Consider the following 19,953-nt stretch of genomic DNA (forward strand, 5'->3'; position numbering starts at 1 on the left):
TATATATATATATATATACAATACACACACCCATATATATATATATATATAATATATAAATGAATATATTACATAATATATATTATATATAACAATTATATCATATATACAATAAATGTTGCAGAATAAATAAATAAATATATATATATATATATATATATATATATATATATATATATATATATATATATATGTATGTATGTATATATATACATATATATATTATATATATATATATATATATATATATATATATATATATATATATATATATATATATGCATACAATACACAAACCCACTTTATATACATACATTTTCATACATACATACATACAGACATATATATGTATATATATATATATATATATATATATATATATATATATATACACATAAATTTATATATATATATATATATATATATCACAAAAACCTGTATGTCACTTCTTTGCCTCTCTGAGCTCTGCATCTGGAACTATATTTTCCAATCAAATTTGTCAAACACTTATTATCCTCAGTAAAACTTTCCAGAAATAACAATCATCAGGATATCCCACAGATGGGGAAGGTAATAAAGAAATGAAGCAGGCCAATGCCCTAGAGACAGACCATATACACATATGGTCATCATCCAAGACCCCTCTTCACCCAAGCTAGGACCAGGGAGGGTCAAGGCAATGGCTGCTGATGACTTAGGTAAGTCTATACGCTCCCCCACACCCCTATCCCTAGCTCACAAGGGTGACGAGGTTGCAGCCACTTCTAGAAACTATAGAGCTTGGGCGGGTCTCGAACCCGTGTCAAACAGATTGTCAGGCAGGGACCTTTGCAATAGGTCATCAGAAGAGTTTTACCAAAAGATAATATTCCGATTTCAAAGGCGGGATAAAATAATATTTATTGCGAGGCATTTATACTGATAAGGCGAGTAACGTCATAAGGTAATAAAATATGGGCGAAATAGATGACGATGTTGATGATAACGAATATGAAACTTACGATAAATTAATCCCTGTCATCCTATATGTTTGTAAACAGTAAAAGGCAGTTCATAAAACCTGCACAGATAATTCTCCCCTTTATTATCATTATCATTATTATTATCATTACTAGCCAAGCTACATCCCTAGCTGGAAAAGCAAGAGGCCATAAGCCCAAGGGCACCAATAGGGAAAATAGCCCAGTGAGGAAAAGAAATAAGAAAATAAATAAATAATGGGAGCAAATTAACAATAAATCATTCTAAAAACAGTAACAACGTCAAAACAGATATGTCCTATATAAGCTATAAAAAGACTCGTGTCAGCCTGGTCAACATAAAAACATTTGCTGCAACTTTGAACTTTTGAAGTTCTACTGACTCAACTACCCGATTAGGAAGATCATTGCACAACTTGGGCACAGCTGGAATAAAACTTCTTGAATACTGTTTTTACCATTGTTAACTTGATTTGAAAAGGTTAAAAAATGACTTAGGATACCAAGAGATATATGATAACAATGATTGCAACTCTCTCTCTCTCTCTCTCTCTCTCTCTCTCTCTCTCTCTCTCTCTCTCTCTCTCTCTCTCTCTCTCATTAATCATTAATTCCAGACACATTCTAAGTTATGGACAGAATAGAATGCCAGCAAACAAAAATATTAACTTTCCACAATAATAATGTTTACTTCAAAGGTTTAACTTTTACTCTTAAGTCGTTCATTCGCACGTATATTTACAAAGAAAAAGTTAGGGTTGGAAACGTCCCTGCCTGGCGATCTCCAAACTGGGGTTCGAATCCCGTTCAAGCTCCATAGTTTCTCGTAGCATCTGCAACCTCACCATCCCCTTGCGCAAAGGATGGGGGAGCCTATTGCTAGCCATTGCCTGGCCCTCCCTGGCTCTAGCTTGGGTTGAGTGGGGGCTTGGGCGCCGATCATATGTATATATGGTCAGTCTCTAGGCCAATGTTCTGCTAGCTAGGGCATTGTCATGTCACTTACCTCTGTCATATATATATATATATATATATATATATATATATATATATATATATATATATATATATATATATATACATATATATATTTATATATATATATAAATATATATATATATATATATATATATATATATATATATATATATATATATATATATATATATATATATATATATATATATATATATATATATATATATCATTCAAGCCAAAAACTTGCTCTTTATTATTATTATTATTATTATTATTATTATTATTATTATTATTATTATTATTATTATTATTATTATTATTATTATTATAAGCTAAGCTATAAACCTAATTGGAAAAGCAAAATGACATATGGAGAGTATTATTTTTTCTTCACGGAGGAAAGCAAGACAGCATTGCCTCAATTTCACGGACAGCTACATCTTCTGGTATACATGGAAGAGAATTGTGGCTTAGGTCTGTTGCCATATCTGATTATGCTAATGCATGGTTAGCCATTAAAAGGACGATAATGTGATAATGATCAGCTCGATACGAAATGTAGCAACGCCTCTATTCATTGACAAGTCTTATTATCTTTTATAAAAAAAAAAACTATTTATATTTTGTATTATACTGTATTTCAAATATCTTCTTTAACAAACAATATACATATTTTTCACCATCAAACTTAATGGATTGTACAAAAATAGATTAAATCAACATAGAATTGCTGAAAACAGAAAAATGGAAGAGAGTTAGATACACAATCTTTAAAAGATATTAAATAAAGCATCCTTATTTTTTTTTAAATCCCTCACGAAATTAAAACTCCACATTACTTCTGAGAATAAAACTTGCTTTTTTACTTACGTAACCCCAATCCAGAAATTAATCTAAATTTTTTTTATTTTGATTATTACTTCTCATGTAGTTTATCTATTTATTTGTTTCCTTTCCTCACTGATCTATTTTTTTCTGTTGAAGCCCTTGGGCTTATAGTATCATGCTTTTCCAACTAGGTTTGTAGCTAGACCAGTAATAATAATAATAATAATAATAATAATAATAATAATAATAATAATAATAATAATAATAATAATAATAATAATAATAACATATACTAATTGAGAAGTCAAAAGGAATTAGAGATATGTATACACAGTGTATGTATATATATATATATATATATATATATATATATATATATATATATATATATATATATATATATATATATATATATATTATATATATATATACACATACATATACCAAGGCACTTCCCCCAATTTTGGGGGGTAGCCGACATCAACAAAACAAAAATGGGGACCTCTACTCTCTACGTTCCTCCAGCCTAACAAGGGATTCAACCGAGTTCAGCTGGTACTGCTAGGGTGCCACAGCCCACCCTCCCACATTATCCACCACAGATGAAGCTTCATAATGCTGAATCCTCTACTGGTGCTACCTCCGCGGTTATCTAAGGCATCGGAGGCAGCAGCAGGGCCTATCGGAACTGCGTCACAATCGCTCGCCATTCATTCCTATTTCTAGCACGTTCTCTTGCCTCTCTCACATCTATCCTCCTATCACCTAGAGCTTTCTTCACTCCATCCATCCACCCAAAACCTTGGCCTTCTTCTTGTACTTCTCCCAGCAACTCTTGCATTCATCACCTTCTTTAGCAGACAGCCATTTTCCATTCTCTCAACATGGCCAAACCACCTCAACACATTCATATCCACTCTAGCTGCTAACTCATTTCTTACACCCATTCTCACCCTCACCACTTCGTTCCTAACCCTATCTACTCGAGACACACCAGCCATACTCCTTAGACACTTCATCTCAAACACATTCAATTTCTGTCTCTCCGTCACTTTCATTCCCCACAACTCCGATCCATACATCACAGTTGGTACAATCACTTTCTCATATAGAACTCTTTTTACATTCATGCCCAACCCTCTATTTTTTACTACTCCCTTAACTGCCCTCAACACTCTGCAACCTTTATTCACTCTCTGACGTATATCTGCTTCCACTCCACCATTTGCTGCAACAACAGACCCCAAGTACTTAAACTGATCCACTTCCTCAAGTAACTCTCCATTCAACATGACATTCAACCTTGCACCACCTCCCCTTCTCGTACATCTCATAACCTTACTCTTACCCACATTAACTCTCAACTTCCTTCTCTCACACACTCTTCCAAATTCTGTCACTAATCGGCCAAGCTTCTCTTCTGTGTCTGCAACCAGTACAGTATCATCCCCAAACAACACCTGATTTACCTCCCATTCATAGTCATTCTCGTCTACCAGTTTTAATCCTCGTCCAAGCACTCGAGCATTCACCTCTCTCACCACTCCATCAACATACAAGTTAAACAACCACGGTGACATCACACATCCATGTCTCAGCCCCACTCTCACCGGAAACCAATCACTCACTTCATTTCCTATCCTAACACATGCTTTACTACCTTTGTAGAAACTTTTCACTGCTTGCAACAACCTTCCACCAACTCCATATAACCTCATCACATTCCACATTGCTTCCCTATCAACTCTATCCATAAACGCAACATACACCTCCTTACCTTTTGCTAAATATTTCTCGCATATCTGCCTTACTGTAAAAATCTGATTCATACAACCCCTACCTCTTCTAAAACCACCCTGTATTTCTAAGATTGCATTCTCTGTTTTATCCTTGATCCTATTAATCATTACTCTACCATACACTTTTCCAACTACGCTTAACAAACTAATACCTCTTGAATTACAACACTCATGCACATCTCCCTCTACTGGTACCATTGACAACACAAAACACACATTAAACAATCTCACTAACCAATCAAGTACAGTCACAGCCCCTTCCTTCAACATCTCAGCTCTCACACCATCCATACCAGACGCTTTTCCTACTCTTGTTTCATCTAGTGCTCTCCTCACTTCATCTCTTGTAATCTCTCTCTCATTCTCATCTCCCATCACTGGCACCTCAAGACCTGCAACAGCAATTATATCTGCCTCCCTATTATCCTCAACATTCAGTAAACTTTCAAAATATTCCGCCCATCTTTTCTTTGCCTCCTCTCCTTTTAACAACTTCCCATTTCCATCTTTCACTGTCTCTTCAATTCTTGAGCCAGTCTTCCTTACTCTCTTCACTTCTTTCCAAAACTACTTCTTATTCTCTTCATATGAATGACCCAATCCCTGACCCCACCTCAGGTCGGCTGCCCTCTTTGCCTCACGTACCTTGCGCTTTACTTCCACATTTTTCTCTTTATATTTTTCATACTTCTCTACACTATTACTCTGCAGCCATTCTTCAAAAGCCCTCTTTTTCTCTTCCACTTTTACCTTCACTCCTTCATTCCACCATTCACTGCCCTTCCTCATGCTGCCTCCAACAACCTTCTTGCCACACACATCACTTGCAATCCCAACAAAATTTTCTTTTACTAACTTCCACTCCTTCTCTAAATTGCCAGTTTCTCTTACTTTCACTTCGTCATATGTCATTTTCAACCTTTCCTGATATTTACTTTTTACCCCCGGTTTTATTAGCTCTTCAACCCTCACTAGCTCCCTTTTACATTCAACTACTCTATTCCCCCACTCTTTTGCTACAACTAATTTCCTTCCACCAAAAAATGATCAGACATACCGTTAGCCATACCCCTAAACACGTGCACGTCTTTCAATCTTCCAAACATTCTTTTAATTATCAACACATAATCCATTAATGCCTTTCTACTACTCTTCCATTTGCCACTCTTACCCATGTATACTTACTTTTATCTTTCTTTTTCAAAAAGCTATTACTTATCACCATCTCTTGCTCAACACACATATCCACCAGGCTCTCACCACTCTCATTTTCACCTGGTACGCCATACTTCCCAATGACATCTTCTACCTCTCCAGCGCCCACTCTAGCATTTAAATCACCCATGACAACTACATAATTCCTTCTACCCAGTCCTTCTACACACCTAGTTAATTTATTCCAGAACTCATTCCACTCTTCTTCACTTTTCTCACTACCTGGCCCATACGCACTGACAAACGCCCAACATTCCCTATCCAGCCTAACCCTTACCCACATTAACCTAGATGATATCTCCTTCCATTCCACTACTTTACCTGTCATCCATTCACTCAGCAATAAAGCCACACCCTCTCTCGCTCTTCCCCTTTCAATCCCAGACACTCTACCAGACATTTCACCAAACATCACTTCACCCTTCCCTTTTATCTTCGTCTCACACAAGGCCAATACATCCATCCTTCTATTCCTAAACATACTTCCAATTTCACATCTTTTACTCTCTATCGTACTACATCCACGCACATTCAAACACCCCAAAACCAGAGTGCGGGGAGCAGTCACTCTCCTCCCAACTCCATCTCTTTGTATAAACATACACAATACACACACACATATATATATATAAATTATATATATATATATATAATATATATATATATATATATATATAGATATAGATATTTATACATTACATATAAAATATATAGGTATATATGTGTGTAGTGTTCGCATATGTATTCTTATATTCTTCCAGTCATCATTTAACAGAATTTATTCAGAAAAAAAGGTTAGAACTAAAACCTTTGGCTGGAAGAGGAACTCCGGCACTTGGGAACAAGAATGAAAAGAGAAATGTTCTTTTCAAAGGAAAAATCTTCTCGAAAGGATTAAGGATAAGCTGGCTTGGAAAGGCTTTTATACAACCCCCCTCTCCACCCCCCCCCCCCTCTTGTGGAAAGAGCAGAAATAATCTTGTGAGGAACAAAATTAATGATAACTTTTCATTGTATGATTTTTTAAATTCATGATTTTATGTAACTGTTTTTTCTTAAAAACATTCTAAAAGAAAAATTAAATTGATAAACAAGAAGCAACGCTTCGTTTTTGTCAAAGTAGTGTACATGACCCGTCATATGGCAGTTAAATATTTAGACAGATATGTATACACAGATTCAATCCTTCCCATTTCCACCCCCTCCCCCTTTCCTAACTACAACATGCTAGTTTGGCCAATTTGTGGGAGATTGTTGTTTTTGACAGGTTGCTAGCGTGACATGAAATATATATATATATATATATATATAGATAGATAGATATAATTATATATATATATATATATATATATATTTATTTATATATATATATATATATATATTTATATATATATATATATATATATGTATACATATATATATATAGATATAATTATATATATATATATATATATATTTATATATATATATATATACATATATATATATATATATATACACGTGTGTACGTATATATATATATATATATATGTATATATATACATATATATATACACACACGAGTATGAATACATATATATACACGCACACACACGCATATATATATATATATATATGAAATACAACAGAGAAGTCATGTCTTAACTAAATATTGAGGAGTTTATAAGCTTTTGAGCTGTTATTAGTAAGACACAAATGTAATATATGTTCTTTTGACAACAATTTTATCTTTAAATAGATTGAGACATTGTTGACAACCAACGCCCTAAGTGTAACAACAACTTTTTTTACGAAAGAATATTAAATTGCCTCTCTCTCTCTCTCTCTCTCTCTCTCTCTCTCTCTCTCTCTGAAATAGTCACTAAGATGATTATGTCGTGAACATGGGCCTTTTTTTAAAAGAAGAAAAAATAGAAATATGCAACGAGTGAATTTACGATTGACTAAGTTAGAATTAATGCAATGACAAAAAAAATGAGGTAGAGTACCACCACCTGCTGCTGCTGCTGCTGCTGCTGCTGCTGCTGCTGCTGCTGCTCCTCCTCCTCCTCCTCCTCCTCCTCCTCCTCCTCCTCTTCATCATCATCATCATCATGATCTTCTCCTACGCCTATTGACGCAAAGGGTATTGGTTAGATTTTGCCAGTCGTCTCTATCTTGAGCTTTTAATTCAATATTTCTCCATTCATCCTCTTCTACTTCGTGCTGCATAATCCTTAGCCATGTAGGCCAGGGTCTTCCAACGCTTCTAGTGCCTTCTGGAGCCCAGCTGAACATTTGGTGAACTAATCTCTCTTGGGGAGTGCGAAAAGCATGCCCAAACCATCTCCATCTACCCCATACAATGATCTCATCTATATATGGCACTAGAGTAATCTCTTATAGTTTCATTTATAATCCTGTCCTGCCATTTTACTCCCAATATTTTTCTGAGGGCTTTGCTCTCAAATCTTCAAAATCTGTTATCATTTAAATAATAAAATAAAATAATATAAAAAAGTTAGAAATATCTTGCATAAACCAAAAAATGCATATACGATATAAAAAAAAATATTCCATGTTCTGTATACCAGCATGGTAGAATGAATACTAAAACTATATCACTTTTCAACTCTGAATATTTTGTTCCAAATGGGGGTGAGCGTTTCCAAAATTTCCAGACATATAGGATAACAATGGTGAAAGGCAATACTCTCTCTCTCTCTCTCTCTCTCTCTCTCTCTCTCTCTCTCTCTCTCTAATTGACATAGAAATTAACGGTTTATCCTTAAAAAAATAATAAACAGATAAATCCTCGGTAAAGATGATGTGCTCGGCTACTCATATTCAAATACGTTTGTAACAATAAGCTATTAGAGGCGAATATTATCTGTCTGTCGATTGATTGATTGATTGATTTAAAGTTTTCAGGCAGGTTGTCGAACCATTATGAAATAATATTAAGAGTTTTACAATGCTACAACCTACAAGATTTTTCACACAACTTCCACGAAACTCAAGACAATAAAATGAATGAACCGAACACAACTCGATGCCGTGGTCGAATATGTTTGTCAGACGATTCGGACGCAGTGGATGTTATCATCATTGTTCTTTCAATCCCAAATCTACATAAAGAAAAAAAATTACTTTTCAAAACCATTTAAAATATTCAAGATAATATTTCAACACTTTTTAGACAGTGGATTAGGTAATGTACGATTCGAAGATCGGGCGGTATTATGATATTTAATTTTTTTTCAATCCCAAAACTCCATATCGACAAAATTTACTTTTCAAAACCATATAAAATACCTGAGATATTATTTCTACACTTTTTAACAAAAGGATTAGGTAATATACGACCCGAAGATTGGGCGGTAATATGATATGCAATTTTACTTTTCAAAACCATATAAAATATCCAAGATAATATTTCAACACTTTTTAACCAATGGATTAGGTAATGTACGACCCGAAGATTGGGCGGCGATAATATATTATTCAATTTTACTTTTCAAATCCATATCAAATATCTTAGATGACATTTCAACACCTTTTAAACAGTGGATTAGGTAATGTACGATCCGAAGATTGGGCGGAATTATGATATTCAATTTTACTTTTCAAAACCATTTAAAATATCTGAGATAATATTTCAACACTTTAAACAATGGATTAGGTAATGTACGACTTGAAGATTGGGCGGTAATATAATTTTCAAGGTTAGCATCAAAGATTACGCGCGAGAAACAGTTGGCAAACTTGTCACAGTAACATCTCGGGGGTTGCAATGTAACGGAAGTTGAATGGTTAAAAAGCGAACAACAGACAAGGAACTGATGAGATACTTTTAGTCTTCTGGAAGCGTTTTTAACGTTATACCTTGCCGCCCGTTGAGATACTACCACTAGAGAGGTATTGGATCCTTTGACTGGCCAGACAGTAATGCATTGGATCCCTCTCTCTGGTCACGGCTTATTTTTTCTTTGCCTACACTTACACAGAATAGTTTGGCCTATTCTTTACATATTCTCGTCTTTCCTCATACATCTGACAACAATGAGATACTTAACACTTCTTCACCCAAGGGGTTAATTACTGTACTGCAATTTATTCAGTGTACTTTCCTCTTGGTAAGGGTAGATGAGACTCTTTAGCTGTGGTAAGCAGCTCTTCTAGGAGAAGGACACTCCAAAATTAAACCACTGTTCTCTAGTCTTGAGTAGTGCCATAGCCTCTGTACCATGGTCTTCCACTGTCTTGGGTTGGAGTTCTCTTGCTTGAGGGTACACTCAAGCACACTATTCTATCTTATTCTTTTTTTTCTTCCTCTTGTTTTTTTGAAATGGTGTGTTGGGCAGGCTTAATAGAAGGGCCATGGTTGCCTGGTGGTTTATCAAGAGGTTGTCTTTTCCTTTTTCTGATTATTTTTCTTCTCAAAAACCATCCTTACTGTCCTCCCTTTAGTTGAAGTGGCTATCCTGGAGGGTATTTAGCCTTGCATGGTGTATCGGCTCCTCCATGTTGACCAGTTTTTCCGACTTTTTACTATAGTCTATGGGTATCATCAATCACTTTGTTTATAATTCTGTACGTATTGTTTTTGTTATAATCCTTGTTAATCTAGTTTTTAAGTATGCTGTCTCTTTTTTATTTCTATTAATTCTTATGCTGTCTGGAGACATTGAGCAAAATCCGGGACCAGTACGTCCTAGATTTCGTCAATGTCGTCTTCTGTATTGCAATATTCGTGGTCTTCATGCAAATATCCAAGGCCTTACAGTTGCGTCCAGACAGTATGATATTCTTTTGTGCTCAGAAACTTTGGTTTCTAATATGAGGCACTCATCTGAGCTCCTTATAACTGGTTTTAAGAAGCCAATAATGTTGAAACGTGATGCCATCCCTAGGGCCAGGGGAATGGCGGTGTATATTAGGACCGAGTACCCTGCTTCTCATAAGTCCTGCTATCAATGTGGATGTCACGAGATTCAGGTAATAAAAGTTTGTGGCAGGCATAACAAATTTTATTTGTGTTCGATCTACCGGAATCCAGACATAGATGATTCTATCTTCGATTGTCTTCTTACCATTATGGCTAAGATACAAGAAGATGATAGAAAGGCTTCTTTTGTCTTTGTTGGTGATTTTAATGCTCACCATAAGGAGTGGTTAAGTTCTATCTCTCCTACCGATCGCCATGGCTTAAGAGCTTTAGACTGCCTCTGAATCAGGCTGTGAGCAAATCATAAATGAAGCTACTCACAGGTCTGGTAATTGCTTGGACCTCGTATACACTGACTCCCCTGGCGTTATAACTAGTAAGGTTGGTTCTCCAGTCGGGACATCTGATCATGCCTTGATTTCATTATTAGTGAAGACTGAGCAGCCTGTCCCTGATATATCATATTCTTGTAAAATTTATATGAAATCCCAAGCAGACTGGAATGGGATTTTACATGATCTTTTGTGCTTGAATTGGTCACAATTATATAATAGTGTAGATCCTGTTGTCCCTTTGAATGAGAATCTAGTCAACATAATTGATAGGCGTATCCCTTCTCGTGTGCTAAGGTACCGAGTGAAGGACAAACCGTGGTTCAATGATGATTGTAGACGTGCTTATTTGGAGAAACAGGAGGCCTATCACCTTTGGAAGGGTAACAGATCAGATTTGACCTGGAACAACTATACTCAGCTTCGAGCTTTTGCTCAGAGAGTTTATGCCTCAACTGAAAAGGAGTACAATTTAACCATAAAAGAAACACTTTCTGGTACAACTCAGGAACATAAATGGTGGTCTACCCTTAAATCTGCACTCTTTGGTGTAGATGTAACAGTTCCTCCTTTACTTAAACCAGATGGCTCAGTCACTCACTGTCCAAAGGAAAAGGCAACCCTTTTGGCTGATGTTTTTGACAGTAAACAGATTAATGAAAAACTTGAACTTCCTCATTCCTGTTTTCCTGAGGCTAAACTAACTAGTTTAGCTTTTCGATCTCGTGAGATTAAAGCTCTTTTGATGGACCTTGATGCTTATGGAGGTGTAGACCCAAATGGTATTTTTCCTTTGTTTTTTATAAAGACAGCAGATTTCTTAGCTCCAAAGTTATCTGTTATTTTGCGCAAGTTAGCAAGAAGAGGAGCTTTTAGCACTAGTTGGAGAATTGGTAATGTTACTCCTCTATGTAAATGTGTTTGTGGTAGCTCAAGTCCCACTGATTACCGCCCAATTTCCATAACACCCATATTATCTAAAGTTTTTGAACGTCTTCTGGCAAAACGTCTTAATAGGTTTGCTGAAGGTAATCATCTACTCCCTAGTTTGCAATTTTCGTAAAGGCTTTGGAGCATGTGATGCCCTTCTTACAATCTCCAATGCTGTACAGAAATCCCTTGATTGTGGTCGGGAAGTTCGTATGATTGGCCTTGATTTTAGTGCTGCCTTTGACCGTGTTAATCATGAGGCCCTTGTTTTCAAACTGAAACAGTTGGGAGTGGGTGGGTCGTTTCTTAGCATTATTATTGATTTTTTAAGTAATAGATCTCAAAGAGTTGTTGTTGATGGGCACCATAGTGATTATAGGAATGTGATATCCGGTGTTCCACAGGATAGTGTTCTTGGCCCATTACTTTTCATACTATATACACATGACATGTGGTTTGGCCTAGAAAACAAGCTTGTTGCATATGCAGATGATGCTACTCTCTTTGCATCAATTCCATCCCCTGAATGTAGATCTAGGGTTGGTGAATCCCTTAATAGAGATTTAGCTAGAATTAGTGCATGGTGCAAATTATGGGGTATGAAGTTGAATCCTAACAAAACTCAAAGTATGATTGTAAGTAGGTCAAGGACGGTGGCTCCTCAACATCCGGATCTCAGTATTGATAATGTTTCTTTAAATATGTATGACTCTTTCAAAATTTTAGGTGTGATTCTCGACAGTAAATTTACTTTTGAGAAACACATAAGGTCTGTGTCTTCTTCAATTGCACAAAAAATAGGCTTATTGAGAAAGTCTTTCAAGATTTTCGGTGATCAATCTATTCTGAAGAAGTGTTTTAATTCTTTCATTCTACCTTGTTTTGAGTATTGTTCTCCTGTCTGGTCTTCAGCTGCTGATTCTCATCTTAATTTGTTGGACAGAAACTTACGGTCTATTAAATTTCTTATTCCTGATCTAGATATTAATCTCTGGCACCGTCGTTCAATTAGTTCATTATGCATGTTGCATAAGATTTTTCATAACTCTGACCATCCTTTACATTCAGATCTCCCTGGACAATTCTATCCTGTTCGTAATACTAGGCAGGCAGTTAATTCTAATAGCCAGGCCTTCTCCATCACGAGGCTCAATACTACGCAGTACTCTAGAAGTTTTATTCCAGCTGTTACCAAGATGTGGAATGATCTTCCTAATCGGGTGGTTGAATCAGTAGAACTTCAAAAGTTCAAAGTTGGAGCAAATGCTTTTTTGTTGACCAGGCGGACATGAGTCTTTTATAGTTTATTTATGACATATCTGTTTTTGATGTTGTTAATAGTTTATATATGACATGTCTGTTTTGACGTTGTTACTGTTTTTAGAATGATTTATTGTTAATTTGTTCTCTTCATTTATTTATTTCCTTATTTCCTTTCCTCACTGGGCTATTTTTCCCTGTTGGAGCCCCTGGGCTTATAGCATCTTGCTTTTCCAACTAGGGTTGTAGCTTGGATAGTAATAATAATAATAATAATAATAATAATAATAATAATAATAATAATAATAATAATAACAAACTCCAACGGATAGGGAAGAAATGACAACGGTCAATTAACGGTTCAAGAACGTACAACCGTTGGAGTGCCGGAGAAGTTACAGACACAAAGGATTAATACTGTCGGACCATGATCTTCCACTGTTTTGGGGTAGAGTTATCATGCATGAGGATAAAACCAGGCACACTATTCTATCTTATTTCATAATTTACATATGAAAGATTTATTTCAATATTGATAATAATCTTAAAATATCTAATTTTAATTGTTCATTAATTCTCTTGTAGTTTATTAATTTCCTAACTTCCTTTCCCCACTCGGCAATTTTACCATGTTGGGTACCTTGGGCTTAAAGCATCCTGTTTTTCTAACTAGGGTTATAGCTTTGGTAGTAATAACAACAACAACAACAACGATAATAATAATAATAATAATAATAATAATAATAATAATAATAATAATAATAATAATAATAATAAGTTATAATAATTATAATAATAATTAATATCATTATGTAGAATAGAAATACTAATATTAATTATTATTGATATTATTACATAATTATAATAATCATTATTACTATATATATATATATATATATATGTATATATATTATTTTATAATAATAATAATAATAATAATAATAATAATAATAATAATAATAATAATAATAATAATAATAATAACAACCGCAGACTAAATGGACACTAACGGAGTGATATTTTGGTCTCAGTCCGTAATTGGAATCCGGTGTTGAAATGTAAGAAGAGGACATTAAAGATTTGCACGATTTAACAATTCTACCGTCAAATGTCTCATATATATATATATATATATATATATACTTTGAGTGATACTCCCTTAGGTCTTTAAACATGAAAAACACAACTAAATGCGCAAAATTAATATATATATATATATATATATATATACTTTGAGTGATACTCCCTTAGGTCTTTAAACATGAAAAACACAACTAAATGCGCAAAATTAATATATATATATATATATATATATCATTAGCAATAAAAACAAAGGCCTGCCATCTTATTTACACTATGGGGTTACATTATCGCCAAAAAGTGTCAAGACTGAAACGAAGGACGACTTGAGAGACCCCAAACCGGTCATTAGATTTCAACGCCGACACTCAATAGGACGGTTTGAGGTGACGCTTAACCACTACACCACGAAAAACGATATATGTTTCTACTTTAAGAGTATTTTCTTGGAGAGTGGATACATTAATCGGAGAATTATCGTTTAGCATAATGATTTATTGTGTGTGTGTGTATATATATATATATATATATATATACACACACAGTGGAACCTCTACATACGAAAGTATCTACGTCCGATGTAAAATTCAAGCAAATTTTTGACTCTACACCCGAATTTTATTTCGACACACGAAGTAAGCAATTTTCGTCGTACCGGTTGTATCCAAATTTTTCGACAGGCGAAGTACAATTCGAACACGTTCAGACTCTACACCCGAAGTAAACAATACTCGTACGCGTAGTCGGTGCTCATAGCGCCTGAAGTGTTTTTTATTTCCACCGATAGAAGGCAGCACATCGACCTCGGAGGGACGCTCAATTAGCGGGGCTTGGGTCAGTCCTCTGTTCTCGTCGGCTTCTTGCGGTTGTGCTCTGTGCGTTCCGCTATTACCTCTGTTTTAATCGTGATTTTTTACGTGCATCCTTTAACGGTAATTTACGTAAAGTATGGGTCCTAAAAGGCTTAGTTTTGCCAGTGGTAGTGGTAGTGGTGAGAAAAGGAAGAAGGAAATGCTTTCTTTAGAAATTAAGCAGGAAATTATTGAAAAACATGAGCGTGGCGTCCGCGTGAGTGAACTTGCTAAACAGTATGGCCGTAATATGTCGACGATCTCGACAATCCTTAAACAGAAGGAAGCTATTAAAGCAGTGAAACCTTCTAAGGGGATCACCATAATTACCAAACGCCGTACCCCTATCATAGAAGAGATGGAACGACTTCTACTAGTGTGGATTAAGGACAGAGAGATCGTTGGCGACACCATCACCGAGACCGTCATCTGCGAGAAGGCGCACGCCATCTTTACAGACTTGAAGGAGGAGAGCTCTGGGGGTGATGCTGGGAAGAGTTCAACCGAGCCTTCCTCAGATGATTTCAAGGCATCTCGTGGCTGGTTCGAGAAATTTAAGAAACGGTCCGGGATTCATTCAGTTGTTCGCCACGGAGAGGCTGCTAGTGGGGACACAAAGGCTGCAGCTGACTTTGTCAAGAACTTCTACCTGTACCAAGAGCAAAGTAGCCACTGAATAATTACAGTGCAGTAGTTAACCCCTAAGTTAAGAAGAACATTTAGTAGTAGTAGAAAAACAATATATATGTTAATTTAGCTCCAAGAAGCAAAGAAGCACAGGTCATGTGAACAGATCTATATAGACAAAAAGTTATAATATTGGAATTGCACACAAAACATTATTTGGAAAATTTAAAACAGGAGTTAATGATATTTACAACTTGTTGACCAACCTATAAATGTACAAGTACAGAAGCATTTCTATCTTTCACTACTTCTTTTAAACCTCATGGAATTGTAAAGCTTGAGGAGAGAGAGAGAGAGAGAGAGAGAGAGAGAGAGAGAGAGAGAGAGAGAACATACTTATCGCTGTGGTGAAGCATAGAAGAAATATCACGAAAAAAATAATTAAAGAGAGAGAGAGAGAGAGAGAGAGAGAGAGAGAGAGAGAGAGAGATGCTGCTCTCACGTCATTGCCAGCTTTCCTATAAACTTTTTTTTTTTATTTGCCGAGTTCATGCAAATATATTTGATCTGAAACTCAATCAGCAGAGACACGAAGTTCTTTTTCGTGTAATCTTGTTTTATGACTGGAAAAGTCGGCCAAGATATTCACCTTTTTTATTTTCTATTAAAAAAATCTTTGCATAATCAGTTTACATTTTATAAAGAAACACGTTTTGAACTATAATAAAAAAGAAATAACAGACTCAATACTAATAGTGAATATATGAATAAACAATTCCTTGGTCACGATACAAATAAAAATCAGATTTTATATAAATGGTGATTATATCTAATGAATTCCTTCGTCCTCATATAAATAACATAATGTTCCTATTTATATTAATGGTGATAACAAAAACAAAAAGTGAATATTCATAGATCCTTACACAGATAAATAAACTTTGTTATTAATGTTGTATTTTCCCTATTGGAGCCCTTGGGCTTATAGCATCTTGCTTTTCCAATCATTATTATTAGCAAGTAATAATAATAATAATAATAATAATAATAATAATAATAATAATAATAATAATAATAATAATAATAATAATAATAAAGATAAAAGCAATTCCATTGTGCTTATATACATAAACATCAAACATTAATGTGAATGGTGATTACAAAAAAAAAAAAAAAGTCATGATATAAAATATTAAATGAACGTCAATTTTTATCAATGGTAATTATACAAAGTAACTATTCCCGGATCCAAACATAAAGAGACACCAAACCCTTAATTAATGATAAAATCAAATGAAGGAAAAACATTGGACTCCAAAGAAAAACTCCTGGCTTGTGTATACGAGGAGCAGACTGCCTCATTTGCATTCCGTCAGGCAGGAAAAGAACAAATCCGTAAACTCGGCAGAGCGAGGAATTGGTGGGACGTGCTTGGGACGAGAACAAATCTGATCGAGAGTGGAAGCAATGTGAGGGTTAACGTTTCAGGAATTGGATCTTTTTATTGAGGCAGGAGTCAAGTGAATATGGATTAAGGATTCATCTTTCAATCTCTTAATGAGAGAGAGAGAGAGAGAGAGAGGAGAGAGAGAGAGAGAGAGAGAGAGAGAGAGAGAGAGAGAGAGAGAGAGAGAGTTCAAACTTGCTGCGAATTTTTTTTTATGGAGAGAGAGAGAGAGAGAGAGAGAGAGAGAGAGAGAGAGAGAGAGAGAGAGAGAGAGAGAGAGGCCTCAAAAGTTCAAACTTGCTGCGAATGTTTTTTTATGGAGAGAGAGAGAGAGAGAGAGAGAGAGAGAGAGAGAGAGAGAGAGAGAGAGAGAGAGAGAGAGAGAGAGAGAAAACTTATGTATACATACTGAAAGGGGTGAATGTATTTCATTGGGACAGACATAAACTTTCTTATTATTCATCAAATCGATTTTCCTCAATGATGAAAATGTTATCTAGCCTCTTCCACTAAAACTGCCCCTCCCCCCCCCCCCCCTCCCTTAGGTAAGTAAATATGGATACGGCATCAAGGTTAGGTTAGGTAGGGAACCTTAGGTTAGGTGGCCTTTTTGTGTTTATTTCCCTTCTCAAATGTGTTTTTTCAGTCAAAAGTTTTGGAATTCTACACCCAGCCTGTCTCAAACAACCTCAAAGGTTCCATCCTGAGATATAAGAAATTGATTGATTTGAAGTTTTCTGGCATCCTGACATTGAAGGTCCTTGACGCCGATATCATTTGTTATAAATAAACAATTAAATAATATTCAATTAAAACCATAAATGTAAAGATGTCTTTATAAAATTTAAACAGCTTTCACAAGACCTGCTTCTGAGGTAAATCTAAAAATACCGCTAGCGTAGTGCATCACATCCTGCCCAAGAATCTTGGCAAGGATGAAAAAGAGCTATATATTTCAAGCTCATATCATGTCAAATAAAATGCTTTCTGGTCCTAATGATAATGTAATCTTAAGGGAACTAAATAATATTGTCAAATTTTCTGCTCTGCATCAAAATAAAAGTAAATTTTAAGATCCCTAGGCAGGCTGACATTTTCTATTTTCAATACCTTTAAAAAAATCTACTTTCAGGTTTTATGATTTTTTTTTTTTTACATTTTATATACCTACGATTTTTGTGCCTTTTTACCAAAGCAATTTTTTTTCTGAATTGTTGTTGGTACTAAATGAAGCAGATAAATTATCATTCAGTTAAAGATTAAGAAATGTGTTCTTTGCTCTTCTTTGCATTTCTGATATGAAACATGTTACATATATTCTTCCCTGATAAAAAATTCAGGATGACTAGACAGATGAAGAGATATTTCTTTATTTCTAATTCGTCATATAATTTATTTTAATCAATCAATCTTCAAAAATTCTTCTCTTACTGATGAATCGAAAAAAAACATAAAACTAGAGGGGCACTCAGTAGAGATCATACCTCCGCCACAGCAGCTTATTTCTCGGGGTTAGGGTTGGTTCGGTCGACCTTTTGCTTGACCTTGACCTAGGACTTTCAAAATTGAATGGCTTCCCCGTATCAACATAACACTTAATCCTCCTGAAAGTTTTACTACGCTATGAGTAGGATGTTGTTCACCAACAAACGAACATACATCGGGCGAAAACATAACCTCCTCTCCAAATTCGTTGGCGGAAGGAATGATCTTAGACCTAAGAAATGTGGAGTCAGGTGCATACAGGCCGTTTATAGAGGACGGCTATTATATTAGGAGGAAAAAAAAAATCTATATATGGGAGATGAATCAATCCCACTGTTAAATAGTTTTAACATTATAATGCAAATTGTAACTAATTGAAGTACAAGATGTGAAACGTTTTCTCTACATGCAATGCATGTGTTCTCTCATTTGCTCCTTATCACAGACTCCCTCCAGTTCTGTGCAGCAGAAAACTTTGCTCATAATTCTACATTGTACTTGCTTTCCCCTTCAGCAGCTTCCAACTAAGACCTCTCCAGTAGCTCCTCCTCACCCATTCTTACTACATGTCCATACCAATCCTTGTTTTGCCGTATCATCTTCTGTCACTTCTAGTCTTGTTTCAATTGGTATCCTAAAAACTAATAGCGTTTCTGAGGCAGTTCGACCTTATCTTTTCCTTATCTTTTCCCATCCAATCACCTAAACCTTTTTGAAGAAAAATCTAACTGGTTCTGTTATCTTTCAGGTTAGGATGTGTTCTGGCCAACGGATTAAGGGACGGCACCCGGATAAAATTCTTTCCACACAGTGCCGCTCTGAAGGACACCACCCCCATGGCATCGTCTACACAAGTATCAGCAGAGGCAGCCATCTTTGTTGCAGTGAGTAAATCGAATCGAGTTTAAATCAACACATAAAGAATAAAAGGAAATTCAATGTAAAGTCATAGAAGCTAAGATGTCTTTATAAAAGTCAAATAGCTTTCAGAGGATCTGCTTCTGAAATAGATCCAAAAATACAGCTAGCAGAGTACAACCCATTCTTCCCAAGAAAGATAAATCTGTTCTCACAGTTCCATGACTATTAAAAACTAGTTTTCATTAAACAATATGATATTAAGTGATTTGTTTAGTGCTTGAAATAAACAATTCTTTGATATCACGCACTTCACTTCGCATTGCAAAGAAACTGTCAGCAACATAAATTATATC

The 19,953-nt window shown here is 35.2% G+C and overlaps 1 protein-coding gene across 1 annotated transcript in view; it reads left to right on the forward strand.

Moving 5' to 3' along the window:
- LOC137624237 (uncharacterized) overlaps nucleotides 1-19,953 on the forward strand; it is a 97,604-nt gene that overhangs the window by 72,540 nt on the left and 5,111 nt on the right. The window contains exon 3 of the mRNA XM_068354746.1: nucleotides 19,488-19,623. Coding sequence (XP_068210847.1) covers nucleotides 19,488-19,623 — 136 coding nt within the window. The remainder of the gene's footprint in view (nucleotides 1-19,487; nucleotides 19,624-19,953) is intronic.

Source organism: Palaemon carinicauda, chromosome 31, assembly GCF_036898095.1.
Source record: "Palaemon carinicauda isolate YSFRI2023 chromosome 31, ASM3689809v2, whole genome shotgun sequence".
Classification (NCBI taxonomy): domain Eukaryota; kingdom Metazoa; phylum Arthropoda; class Malacostraca; order Decapoda; family Palaemonidae; genus Palaemon; species Palaemon carinicauda.